Raw genomic sequence first — 12,670 nt, 5'->3', positions numbered from 1 at the left:
GTACATACATGCTGTGTAAGCACACCGTTGCATCGGGGGAGTGCACGTGTGGTGTAAACAGTTAGGAAATCTTACCTGACGGCCTTTAGGCTGAATAGTCGATGGCAGGTCCTATTTGGCAACACACAAAGAGACTTTTAGTATTTTAAGAGAACGATCTTAATCCAGATCCATTATCAAGACGATTTGTTGCTATGAGCTTTCACTTTTGGTCACCGTTACGCTGAACGTACCAGGATGGAGCTGGTCACACTAGCATGACCATTTGCAGGTGACTGTCGAGATAAATCCGGAGACTCTTTCTGCAACGGGATATAGAAACCTAAGGATTTAATTCCCCACAATGCACGTGAAACAAAATGTGTGCACTGATAGTTTTGTACCTCACAAGACATTGACTGGGATCGGTAACTGGGCACAATCTTGAAGGTGATGCTTCCCCTCATCTCTCTCTGTGGAGACGAAGAGCATTTTTTAAAAATCTTGAACCATTACAATAGTTCAATCACAGAGGGACCACTGTTGCTTTTATTCACCCCCTATTTCTAGTGTCCCCTAGTAGTTTTTTGGACATTAGAAGTAAACAGTTTTAAATGTTATTAATACTCAGGCACTAATAATGATGCTACTTGATGCCATCTTTTGGTACAATACATCACTAACATTACATCTTTAACATGCTGAATAAATTCAAACAAATGCAGTGATATCAGCTGAAAAACTGCCTGCTCAGAGCTGGTGTGACCTACCAGCATCTTCTGGAGCTGTTCTACCGTCTGATTAGCAACGCTGATGCCATTAATCTCCCGGATCTCATCTCCTACATGCAGAGTCCCTGAAGTGCAGAAAGAATGAATTAATAAAGGTTACAAACGAGGCTCGTGGGTGTTGAGACATCAGTATTTCACAAAGCAGAGACTAGGAACACCCGAGAGCCCAGCCAACGTAGAGTCGCGTTGTGTCACATTACCAGAAATCACTCCAATGTGAGAGTACAACATAAGAACTCTCACACTTTGTTACTCACAACACTTACTAGACGAATGAGGACATTTTAAATGTCATCACATATGACATGATTTACCTTGTCGATGGATCATCCCACCATGCATGATGCGGGCCACAATGCAGTGGTTGAGGTCGTTCATTTTCAGAGTAATGCCCTGGAACAGACACAGGGTCAGCGCATAACTATTCAGTTTTTTCAATTCAAGTTTATTTACATAGCACCAAAGCGCAAGAACAGCTGACTCAAAGCACTTTATATTGTAAGGTAAAGACCTTACGATACTACAAAGAAAACCTACAATTATAGGAGGAAGTGCTTTGGCGACAGTGGAAAGGAAAAACTCCCTTTTAACAGCAAGGAACCTCCAGGGCGGCTATCTGCCGCGGCCAGTTGGGGGTGAGGGGAAGAAGACAGGACAAAGACGCTGCTAATGTCCAGATGACAGCGTTTTCATTAGCCTCTGTGCCACACCCACCATTATACTCTTCTATTAGAAATAATGCTGAACCACATAATCGCAGTAGCTGTAGCTAATTTAGTTCCACTGTTGTTGACATAAAAAAGGTTTTAACTGTAGGTTTCTGAAATGTGAGCTTCCTGCACACACCATGGGCTCATCTGTGTTCTTCTGAAACTGAACCAGCCGAACCCTGGTGACATTTTCCAAGTCCATGTCTCCGTTGGTGCTGTCTGGGGAGTCTCCGTTCAGGTACGGTGAAGTAGGCGGGGGAGTCACCCTCAACGCCTCGTCGCTGTACACCTCGTGTGCCACCACATCGTGGGTCTGCAGCAGAGCCTGGACACAAACACTCAGTGTTAAGACTTGCAGACGATGAGAGCTCTTCCCTGTTTTGGATGGTGGTGTGTATTGGTCTGCCTTGTTTATTTGTATATTTTCTCTTTCACCCTGCAAGGGGGTTAACCGAGAGTAAAAATAAAGAGAAGCTTTATTTTCAGCAGCATGTTTTTGAGCTGTCTGCTCGCCTCGCTCTGTGAAAGTTTCATTTTCAGGTATTTTCTGTGAAACACTTTGGTACTCCTGTCTGTGACGGCACTTTATAAATACATGTTGCTCATTTGTGTTCTTTATGACATCAAAACCTTTAAGGGAATTTCTACATGTGACAAATACTGAACTCAAGGATGAACTAATTACAGTAAGGTGGTTTAAAAAAAAAAAGGTCATTGTGATCTCAACAAAAAGCTAACCTAAAAATATAACATTTGCAAATCATGACATTTTACAAATCTGTCTCATAGGTCAAAGACTAACTTCACTGCATCAGCGTGCCCTTTAAAAACATCACCTTAACTAAGAGGTGGAGAAGCTGACTCTCTGGTATCCACCTATTAAATTACTTCACAAATCTTTCATATATTAGATTCATCAAGACCACAGGTGTCAAACATGAGGCCCAGTAGCCAGAATTGGCCCAGCAGAGACTCTAATGCTGGACAGCAATGGAAAAAGTGAAGGAAGTCGTACATTTTGGACTTTTAACAGCTTTACCTTCACTCATAAAGATAAAGCCATTAATGCTACACCAGAGTAAAGGGCCAATGAAAATTCAAATGAAATGATGTTAAACACGTTTGTTTCCATTTAAGATTCATGCTGACGGATTTCTTCCATTAACTACAGCATTTCTTTACCATGTTGAAAATCTGAGATAAAAATCGCATTTCTTTTTCTCATATTAAGACATCTCTGGGATTAAATGTGTAATTAAAGTTCCTTACACTGACAGGGGTTTCACTGGTCTGCCCACTTAGGCATCTGGCCCACGATATAAAATGAGTTTGACGTCCCTGATCTAGACAGACAAACTGAGACTGATGTGCAGAAGCACAACAACAAGGCAGCAATTCTCCTTTTTCTTTAAAGGACCCCAGTGTGTGTGGGCCCTATAGATACGTGGCTATTAATGCCATGCTGTTTTAGGGTTATTCTTTCTGGGTGCGGTTTTTGTGTCAGTGCTGAGGCAGAAAATATTGGTTCAAGCTGGCCAACAAAACATGCTGCAAATCCCTGTCAAGAGAAGGTACGTGTGAGCACGCACAGTGTTTTTGTACGAGTGTGAAGAGAGTGTGGCTTACACTAATCCTCTTTGGGCACTAATCATGTCACTGACACACAGGGGTTTTTTTGGGTTTTTGTTTTTTTTTTAAACATCCACCAGCCCAGCTTGCCAAATGATCACAGCTGCTCATCAGAGCGACAGCATGTACACTGATGATGCATGACAGTCAGGGAGCTTTGGAACAGCTGGCACTAAAGGTTTTTGACTTGCAGCAAAGAGAGCAGCTGAAAAGAACAACTAATAACAAAGACGTTAGCGCGCATTTACAGGACACGTCAACAATGGACTAAATGTTTGATGCCGAATCCCCCTGAATCCTCACCGCTTAAGTCCATAATTAAAGGGAACAAAACATGTCCTTCCATCACTACTTCATAACTGAAGTGATTACTAAAATCATACAGCTCAGAGGAAAAAACTCAAAGGCGTTTTCTGCCCCATGTGCTGCCACACTAAGCCCCTTCACACCATTTCTGCTAGCAGCACAGTTAAATGTCTGTGGCAGGATTAAGCAGGCAGTCAGGTCAGGGTGCAGGACAGGCTAATTGGATTGAACCAAACTTAAAGCATGACAGCTGCAGTTAAGTGTCACATACCGATTCAGCAGAGAGACACACAAACAGCTCGGCTTCTTATGTTTCTAACCCAGATACAGAACAGCAGTACCATCCTACAGCTAGCTGCTGTGGATAGCAATACACACACACACACACACACACACACACACACACACACACACACACAGTAAAAACAACCCTATTCTGACTTAAATACTTTGTTTAATACAAAGCTACTCTCGACTAGAACCTCAGTACCTTTACATGAACGCCACCACTAACTTCTTCTAGCTCAGTTTCTATCTTCCAGGTCTTTCATCGGTATCCTCGGCATCCCTTCATCTCTGGTTTGTACTGGCCGCTAGAATCATCTGACGATAGTCTAGCTGATGCAAAGCCAAAGTATCGGCACTGCTTGCAGGTGGAAGCCCTTTAGTACATGCTCTCTTCAGCTCTGCTGTCTGTGCCTTTCCTGTGCGAGCGCTCACCAAAAGCTCAGGTGCTAAGCAGATTTGTAGTCCAGGGAGTTATGTGGGCTGACAAAAGGACCCAACTTCTGACACAGAAGGCTGTAATCCCAATTCCTAGATTAAGAATGAGTGTGCTGCCGTATATCCCACCATGAAGTGTGGCTGTGTGAGGATCCTCCTGAGCTCCTTGGCCTCCATATTCTCTGGGTAACAGGAGATGGTTTCCAGTACCTGCAGAGGAAAATAAACTTTTAGAGGCGAGCTCGTGAAGACGATCTATAAGCTACACTTCAGAGAATTTAGAAGACATTTTTATTTTTAGATTTCCTCACCTCTTTGGCTCTCTGCACTCCGTCACTTGGAGGATTTCTGATCTGAGGGGACGACCTGGTGTTGATTTTGTCATAAAGCTGAAATAACAGCAACAGCAAACAGCTCATGACATTCAGGAGATAATGCAAGCAAAGATGGAAAGCCCAAGGAGCCGTGTGGAGCATACATGTGGTTTACAGTGGTCCCTCGCTATAACGCGGTTCACATTTTGCAGCCTCGCTATTTCATGGATTTTTTTTTGTGCTTTTTTTTATTACAGCGCATTGTGTTCAGCATCCTGATTGGCTGTAGGCCATTGTCAATCAATCTCCTCCGTGCTGTGTCTCCCGTACAGTACAGAATGCGTTCAGCTTGTCAAATTTACATAAATCTTCGATCGCTAGCAGCGTGACTCTGAAATGCTGTACTGTATGTTTGTAAGTTTTCCCCAACAAACACAACAATGTCCATGAAACGTTTTGCAGCATCAAAAGCAATCGCTGGACTTATTCTTCTACGAAGGTTTGAACTTTGAGAGTGTTTAAACAAGAGAGAAAAGTGTCAAAATGCTCATGCCTCTCTGAGAAAAGTGTATAAAGTGTGTAGTGAGGGGTTTTACAGCCTTAAAACATCTATAATAGTTGGAAAAAAATAAAGCTGGCTACTTCGCAGATTTCACCTATCGCGGGTTATTTTTAGAACGTAATTTCTGCGATAAACGAGGGAACAATGTATTGTTGATTTGTCATGGCACCTACTGGATACTTTAGATACTGCAGAGGAAGCGTTTACTCACATCTAACAGAGTGTGGAGGTGCTGGTCCTGGAAGACACTGTGCAGGAAGTCCATATCTTTCTCACTGCAGTCTGTCAATGCATGGATCTCCTCTAGACTGTCCAAAACCTGTGATACTGCCCCTGTACACACACACACACACACACACACACACACACACACACACACACACACACACACACACATACACACACATTGTTACGTTACACACTCCAAATATACACTCACTCATAATTACACAAACATTCACAAGTACACAAAGCAGTCTCTTCAACACTACACAAAATGCAAACACTGAACATGACACACTACCAGAAACAGGCAAAAACACAAACAAAATAAAAACAACAAATTCCACAAATAACCCCAAAAAAAAAAGAAAGAAAGAAAAAAGAAAATCACAAACAGTACAAGTGAAAACACTGGAATACACACACACACACACACACACATACACACAAACACTCAGAACTATTGAACCCCAAGTACCTGCTGCATCGCCCACACATGCAGCAAAACCAGAGAAACAGCGGTACATGGCATCAATACATCAGAAGAAAGTCAGTTCAAAAAGTCACAGTGTGGATGACGAGGAGCAGCACTCCCAAGGAAAACAAAAAAAACAAAAACGCAGCAGGGAGAGAATTACAATCTGACACACAACGTTATTAAAATTCTTCTCAGGCCGTGTAAACATGAACTGTGTGTGAGAGAGAAACAAAGTTTAAAAAGGCTCAGAAAGATCACGCCTTAAGTGAAACCACAAAAGTGTCACCAATTTAACTCAGTAACACTTCAGCTCACAGTTTGACAAAGCCTGCGAGGCCAAGACACGACTTCTGTCCTTTATAAAGATAAAGATTACATAAAGATTAAAATTACATCTTAATTTAATAAACAGTTAATTATTCAGACTTGCAGACTTGAGGCGGTTTACTATAAGTGAAGCTTTGTTTTAGAGGAGCTTGAGCCTGTTTTGCTCAGTTATGAAGGAAACCTACAAAAAGAAGCCTAAAAAACTAAAGCTGAGCTGAAGAAAATACGCGAAAGACTTTGTTCTAAATATGTGCAATAACTGACGAACAGAGGGCTAATCGGGAGTTCTGTGATGTATGAAAGATCCAGCAGAGGAGAGTTTAAGCTGTTAAAAACTTCCTCTTTTTTAGCACATTTTAGTGAGAGCTCTTTCTTCAACTTTAAAGAGCTCTCACACTCTATTATATAAAAATAACCGGTGAGTCATAATGTTATAAAAGGCTAAAGATTTAAAGAAGAGAATACAACACTTCAAAACGTGAGGCCTTTACACACCGGACGTGGTGGACTGTGTGAATATCGCATGTGTTTTAAAAAGTTTTTTTTGGACTCGTATGTTCTAATTGCAGCTGTTCACACTAATCGCACAATTATGCTCAATAATCTGCAGATCGAGTTCTTTTTTTCCTGGTTTTTCAAATGTGAACAGACCGATCTGACCAAGCAGAACTTCGAATTTGAACTTTGATTCGAACTCAAATATCGATTGTTTCGATACCAAGTCGGTATCGGATTGATACCAACCGGGTGAGATCGATTCTTTACTTTAAGTTCCGCTCTTGTTTGCAGTGCTGTGGTTTTGGCAAAGACCAAACAGCCAGGTCGCCAGATTCGCCGCTCCTGTGTGAGCGCAGAGCAGGCACACTCTCCTGTTGCTGACTTAGACGCTTGTTAAGTTGTTTACATATTATTTATATTTTCACCAGTTGTTGTTTTTGTTGTTGAGAATTTTAATTGTCATTTTTGTATTATAGTTTCTCAACAGCACTTTTAATTGGTTTACTGGTTTGCGAGCACTTTTTATTTAAGATTTTTCAAAAAAAAAAAAAAAATTTGATTATATTCATTTTCTATTTAATTATAAACTATGTCCTAATTATGTCCTGGGTTTAAACTATTTAATAATAAAAAAGGAAACATCACAAAAACACTTAAGGTCATGAAAACTAATTGAAATTTAGCGATTCAATGACGCATCCACCTTATTTATCGAAAAGTATCGCTATAGGCGACACTGGCCCGTATTTACTTGTTGTCGGATCGATACCAAAATATTCAGTATCGCACACCACTACTTCCTTTCCTTGTTTAGAAACATCCATACAAGCTCATCACTGCTTGATGTGGATTTCTTTTCTTTCTTTTTTTTTTCCACAAGCTCACGCATGCAAAAGAATTCTGAATTTCATGTTGTTTTTATCGAAACACGCTCGGTGCGTAAAGGCCTGTACACAGCAATTAAAGGCTGATTTATTAGTGCATGAAGACAATGATGTTTAGTTTACAAACGCAGCTAGAAGTAGTCAAAAATGCTATGATAGTGTAATGAGTAATCATTTAAATGGGAACTAGTTTATTCATTTCATATTTTTATTCTTGACCTCTATCAGAGCAGCATCTAAGTTCAAGAATGACCTTTGTGTAAAAAAGATAAATAAATCTGTCTATCTAGAGCACAATAAGTGCCCTTTAGTTACCAGCATAAATTTGGGAGACAAAGTGGTTTACAGGAAGCTGTGAGCACCAGTAAAAAGCAGCTCGCTCTGAAAAGTGGAGATAAAAGATCTTATTGTTAGTCAGGACACTGAGGATGCAAGCATCTTATCGTCTTTACTTTTGTTTTTGCTCACTGCACAAACTACTCATCAGCACGTCTTAATCTGGTTGTCAAAGCTTCACGTTGCCACAATAATGGAGATGCATGTGTTTCATCTTCACAAGTCAAAAGGAAGCAGTCAGAATAAACACACACCAGAGCAAAATAAGTTCTTTAAAGAGGGGACAGCAGAGGAGACAGAGGCATGGAGGATTAATACCCACATCATTCAACACATGGGAGAAATGCAACTACAGAGCAAGTGATGTCATGGTGATATCACATCCACAATCTATGAGTGTGGAGGGGGTAAGAGGAGGGGGTATACGTACTTTCAGCAGCTAGCAGTCCTAGAGACAGCACAGCAGAAGGAGAAAACAACACCAAAGAAAGAGAAGCTGAGATTAGAGGAGGTTTAAAAGCAACTACGGCTGCAGAGAAGAACAAAAAACAAAACGCAGCTACGGCAGACAGAGAGAATCAGCAAAAGCAGCTAAATCTGGACAAAGTCTGCCGAGCTGCTGCAGGGATCTACAACGCAACACGTCTAGTCGAGCAACATGTCTGAAGCAACACAGCTGCAAAAATAAAACAGTCACCAGGAAGCATGACTGCAGCAGACTGCCAGCCTCAGCACAACGGACATACGAGTCCACGCGGCTGCAGCAGCTGCTTTTACAGCACAAATTCGGGGGGAAAATAAATAATTAAATAAATGAATAAATAAACAAAACAGGTTAATTAGGCTGATCCCGCTGATTAGCTGACACTGAAACGCACTCGGTTTCTATCGTTTAGAACTGGGTCGAGTTTCGTTGTGTTGCTCAGCTCTGGCCGGCACGGCCTGCAGTCTTCTCAACAGCAGAAGTGAAAGTGTAACGCTGAGACAGGGAAGTGAGGCTGCTGTTGGGAAATGTGTTCATTAAACAGGGAAGCTGTGCATCGACAGCTGCTTTTCACAAAGACACCAGAATAGAAACCACGTGAGCACAAACAGAGCTAGAAAGCAATTGTGATCATCTTCTGTTGCGCAACATGCACACACTGAACACTTTTAAAGAGGGTTTCAATAATTTAATCCATCCATTAAAATAACCTTACTGTAATCAACACCATTTCGCTGTCCTTCAGGTTATATTTGAATTAATGCAGCATGCTTTTCACTTCTTTTAGGCTCTTTGTCATGCACACAAACAATCTAATACCTGCGTCTCCCTGTTGCAAACACATTTAGAGGAAAAAGTCTGCCTGACAGTTACCTGAGGAGGTGGGATCATCTGAGAAATCATGGAGCTCCTCAGGGGGGTCACCATAGTAGGAATTAAACTTGTGGCTGGAAACAGCAGCCAGCACTGCACCCTGGGACAGAGAGTAGGGGGTAACATGGATATTAAGTGAAATATACGTATATAAATAGATGTTATATATAAGAGTTTAAAGTGTTTAAAAGGTTGAGATGAGAGTAAAAATTCTGCCAGCAGCTTAATCTGGGTCATTAGAAACATCTGCACAGAGGGGATGTGGAGAGACTTCCTCTCACACCGAAACCTTTCCTCTTGGAGTCTAATAACACTGCGCTAACCTTCAGCTTCCTCCTGGCGTTGAACTTTCTCAGCTGCTCAACTGTTTCGGGCAGGTGGATCTTGTAGGCATACCTGTCCCTCTCCTGCATTTATTGGGAATCACAGGCATAAAGATGAAGGACATTAGCGCTCGCACAGAGACAGTGAACGGATGTGAAAGCAGAGCTGTGGTTCTGAGCAAAAGGAAGTGTGCTTGAGTTAACATCAGTCAGGCCAGTGGTGTAAAGGTGAATTTGAGCTTGCGAAAACATTTACAGCAGGCAACAAATATTCACGCCCGTTTCTGGGTTTTTAAAATAGTAAAGAGGAAATCAAACAACACTAACCTCCTACAGCTGCAGAGATGTGAAGTGAGAGTATTTTTATTTGCATTCAGTTAATTTGAATGTTAGCCGTATGTGCATGTGTGTGTGTGTCTTGTGATCTTGCCTTCAGCCAGGGGTGGTTGAGAGCCTCATAGACAGTGATTCTCTCAGCAGGGTCAAGCATCAGCATGCGCCTCACCAGGTCCTTGGCGCTCTCAGAGATGTGAGCCCACTGGCGGGGGTTCATCTGAAACCCAGAGAAATATTCAGAAACGCGTGAAGTAGCCAGGATGGCAGCCGAATCTGGCAGTAATTAAAGATCCAAGGACAAATTACACACCATTTAATGCTTCATAAATAAACCCACATCATTTTTCTCCCCACTGTTGTGCAAAATGTTTCGGTGGTTTGCTTCATTGTTTTACAGTTTGTTTTTTTTGGCAGCAGCTTGATGGAAGATAGCAACGGTGTTGTCCATCACTCTGCACACTGCGACTGCATCTGCTACAGATTAGTGCACCAAACAGGAAACTCATACTCTGCTGAAAGCAGATAATTCATCAGACCTTTATCTTAGTTTTTTTCTGCTGATACAGTCACTTTATTCATCACCTCTCACATTCTTGTTGTGTGAGAGGAAAAGCTGAAGACACCGGGGGGGGAGAGGAAAGGCAGGCCGCAATTTGAAGTTCTGAAGTGATGTGGTAAAAGCACTGCATTCAGTTCCTGTAATCCAAGACCTCAACTTTGTATCTAACATGCAAAACAGCACAGTTCAGTCTGAGCCTCAGGGCCAAAGCACAGGCCGTTTTGGCATTTAGCGCCTACCTTGTATTTCCCTTTGATGATAGCCTCAAACAAGCGCTCCTTGGTGCCGTAGAAAGGCAGGCAGCCGGACAGCAGAATGAAGAGGATCACTCCACATCCCCACACATCTACCGGTTTGCCATAAGGCTCCCTTTTCACCACCTCTGGGGCCATGAAGTGGGGCGTGCCCACTCGACCTGAGGAAAGAGATAAATTTCATACACTACGCTGATACACTTTCATGATGAACTTTTTATTATTATTTAAAACACATTTAAACAAGCCCGTCCCGTGCTCTTTTTTTTTAGAGCGCTGCTGCTTGGAGAATATCTCACAATCCAATACGAGAGAGTCAGCGTGGATAGCTCAGACAGTTACATGTTGTGATTCATCTAATGAGCATGTCTTTGGACTGTGGGAACAGACTAGGGCTGCTCGAGGAGACCCACATAGACCTGCTTACTCATATCCAAAATACTGCCTGGTCATTTCGCTCAATCCAGCCTAAACCACAACCAGTGAAAACCTGTTTCTAATAACGTGGCAGTTTTTATTAAGTAGGATATTTTTATTGAAACATTACAAAGAAACAAACAAATCTATTACATTTCATTATTATTAAGGTTGTGGACAGAATGTAAGTATGAGTGAGACGTACAGTAAGGGGGGAAAAACCCGACCTTTAAAAGAGACTATGGAGGTGACTGCATACGTAAGCATTAGTCTGCGTGAAGTCTGTTACCTCATTAACAAGTCGGTGCACTTTGCTGTCATTTCTGCATAATTGGTAACCACAGGTGTGGGGGAAGACCTACACTTGTTTTGTGGGCCACCTGTAATCACGGAATGCAAGAAAACCCTTGAAAAGTGTTTCACTGTACCTCCGGCTACTAAACCAGACTCTCCCAGCTGGATCGCCACTCCGAAGCCTCCGAGTTTCACTGGAGCAGAGTTCTCCTTTGAGGCCAGGAGCACACAGTGAGGCTGCACAGGAATGAAAGACACGCGTCAGCACAGTGCAAATGACGACAAGCTAATACTTGGTACAATTAGGGCCCGACTGATGCGGGACAGTCCCAGCAGACTTTAAAAATCACACTGACTTTTTTTAAAATAAAAGAGGCACAAGCACAGACACTGCAGAGAATTGCTTTGCTCTCTGTGCAAGAGTGCAAGATTCCATTATGTTCAAATGGTGGTTAGTGTACCCTGGTTTCACTTGAGCTTGCACAAATCTGACAGTGCGTTCAAAAGGAGATGCACATTTTTTGTCTCACACTTTGTGTGCTACAGAGCTCGGTGTTGACTGACTCCAGCAGTGAGCAATGGAGGTAATTCACAAAGCTGAAGAGACCTTTTTTAACCCTCCAGTATGCTTTTTAGATTCTGGTTAATTCATTTATTTTAGAAACTTGGCAGGATACAGGCAGACACGTACACGTATAGCAAACATTAATATATATACAAAAACAACAGAAACACACACATTAGAGAACAAGTTGAAAAGTGCCTGGAAGTAGCACAAAGAAAGAGACTGTATGTACTTAGGCTTGTGTGAAAAAGGTGACACCGAAGCTTCACCATGTAGTCACACAGGACTAGTACTGCAGGTCAGAGGCAGGTAAGAAAATATTTGCCGAGTGCCGTGATAGCTGCTGCTAAATTACAACGGCTAGTTTATTAAGGAGAAGGACATTAAGCCAACCGCGTTCACCGGCAGACTTGTAAAAACTGCTTAATCAAAATTGTTATGACAGTTTACTTAATATCTAATTCACTGGACAAATAGTGCGGCGACTCGCCATGACCCAAAGCTTTCTGCGAGGAAAACTAATCAGCTGATGTCAGCGGCTGATGAGCAGCGAGGACGCTGTTGCGTGGCACGTTTTCCATCACGGGTTCTGTGTCAGTGGTAATAAAACTGCTTCCCATCACAGTTTCACATATTTGTTCTTTTATAATAATAAATCCAAGTTGCACACCTAATTTTTTTAAAAGACAACAAATGAAATGATGGGTTTCAGAGATGTGGATGCAAATTGGAAATAAAATTTGTTTAAAATGTTATCAAATGTTTGTTAAATGCAGTATTCCTCTCAGGTACATTCATCTTACTGT

At 41.9% G+C, this 12,670-nt stretch overlaps 1 protein-coding gene across 13 annotated transcripts in view; it reads right to left on the bottom strand.

Annotated features, from left to right (window-relative positions):
• LOC102194232 (peripheral plasma membrane protein CASK-like) overlaps window positions 1–12,670 on the bottom strand; it is a 55,848-nt gene that overhangs the window by 7,670 nt on the left and 35,508 nt on the right. For 8 of the 13 annotated variants that reach the window (XM_013910298.1, XM_005730945.2, XM_005730949.2 and 5 more), the window contains exons 6-20: window positions 11,434–11,536; window positions 10,574–10,749; window positions 9,870–9,992; window positions 9,440–9,523; window positions 9,117–9,216; window positions 8,191–8,207; window positions 5,226–5,351; window positions 4,450–4,527; window positions 4,268–4,348; window positions 1,617–1,805; window positions 1,085–1,163; window positions 750–835; window positions 384–452; window positions 234–302; window positions 76–111 (exon numbers count right to left, since the gene is read on the bottom strand). In XM_013910298.1, the coding sequence (XP_013765752.1) occupies window positions 76–111; window positions 234–302; window positions 384–452; window positions 750–835; window positions 1,085–1,163; window positions 1,617–1,805; window positions 4,268–4,348; window positions 4,450–4,527; window positions 5,226–5,351; window positions 8,191–8,207; window positions 9,117–9,216; window positions 9,440–9,523; window positions 9,870–9,992; window positions 10,574–10,749; window positions 11,434–11,536 (1,416 nt within the window). Of the gene's footprint in view, window positions 1–75; window positions 112–233; window positions 303–383; window positions 453–749; window positions 836–1,084; window positions 1,164–1,616; window positions 1,806–4,267; window positions 4,349–4,449; window positions 4,528–5,225; window positions 5,352–8,189; window positions 8,208–9,116; window positions 9,217–9,439; window positions 9,524–9,869; window positions 9,993–10,573; window positions 10,750–11,433; window positions 11,537–12,670 lie in introns of all 13 variants that reach the window. The other 5 variants (XM_005730944.2, XM_005730951.2, XM_005730952.2 and 2 more) reach the window with 2 other exon arrangements.

The sequence above is a fragment of the Pundamilia nyererei genome, unplaced genomic scaffold (genome assembly GCF_000239375.1).
Source record: "Pundamilia nyererei isolate P.nyererei 1_Seehausen unplaced genomic scaffold, PunNye1.0 scaffold00040, whole genome shotgun sequence".
Lineage (NCBI taxonomy): Eukaryota > Metazoa > Chordata > Actinopteri > Cichliformes > Cichlidae > Pundamilia > Pundamilia nyererei.
The sequence above is the reverse complement of the archived record's forward strand: the minus strand, read 5'-3'. Positions and strand labels throughout refer to the sequence as shown.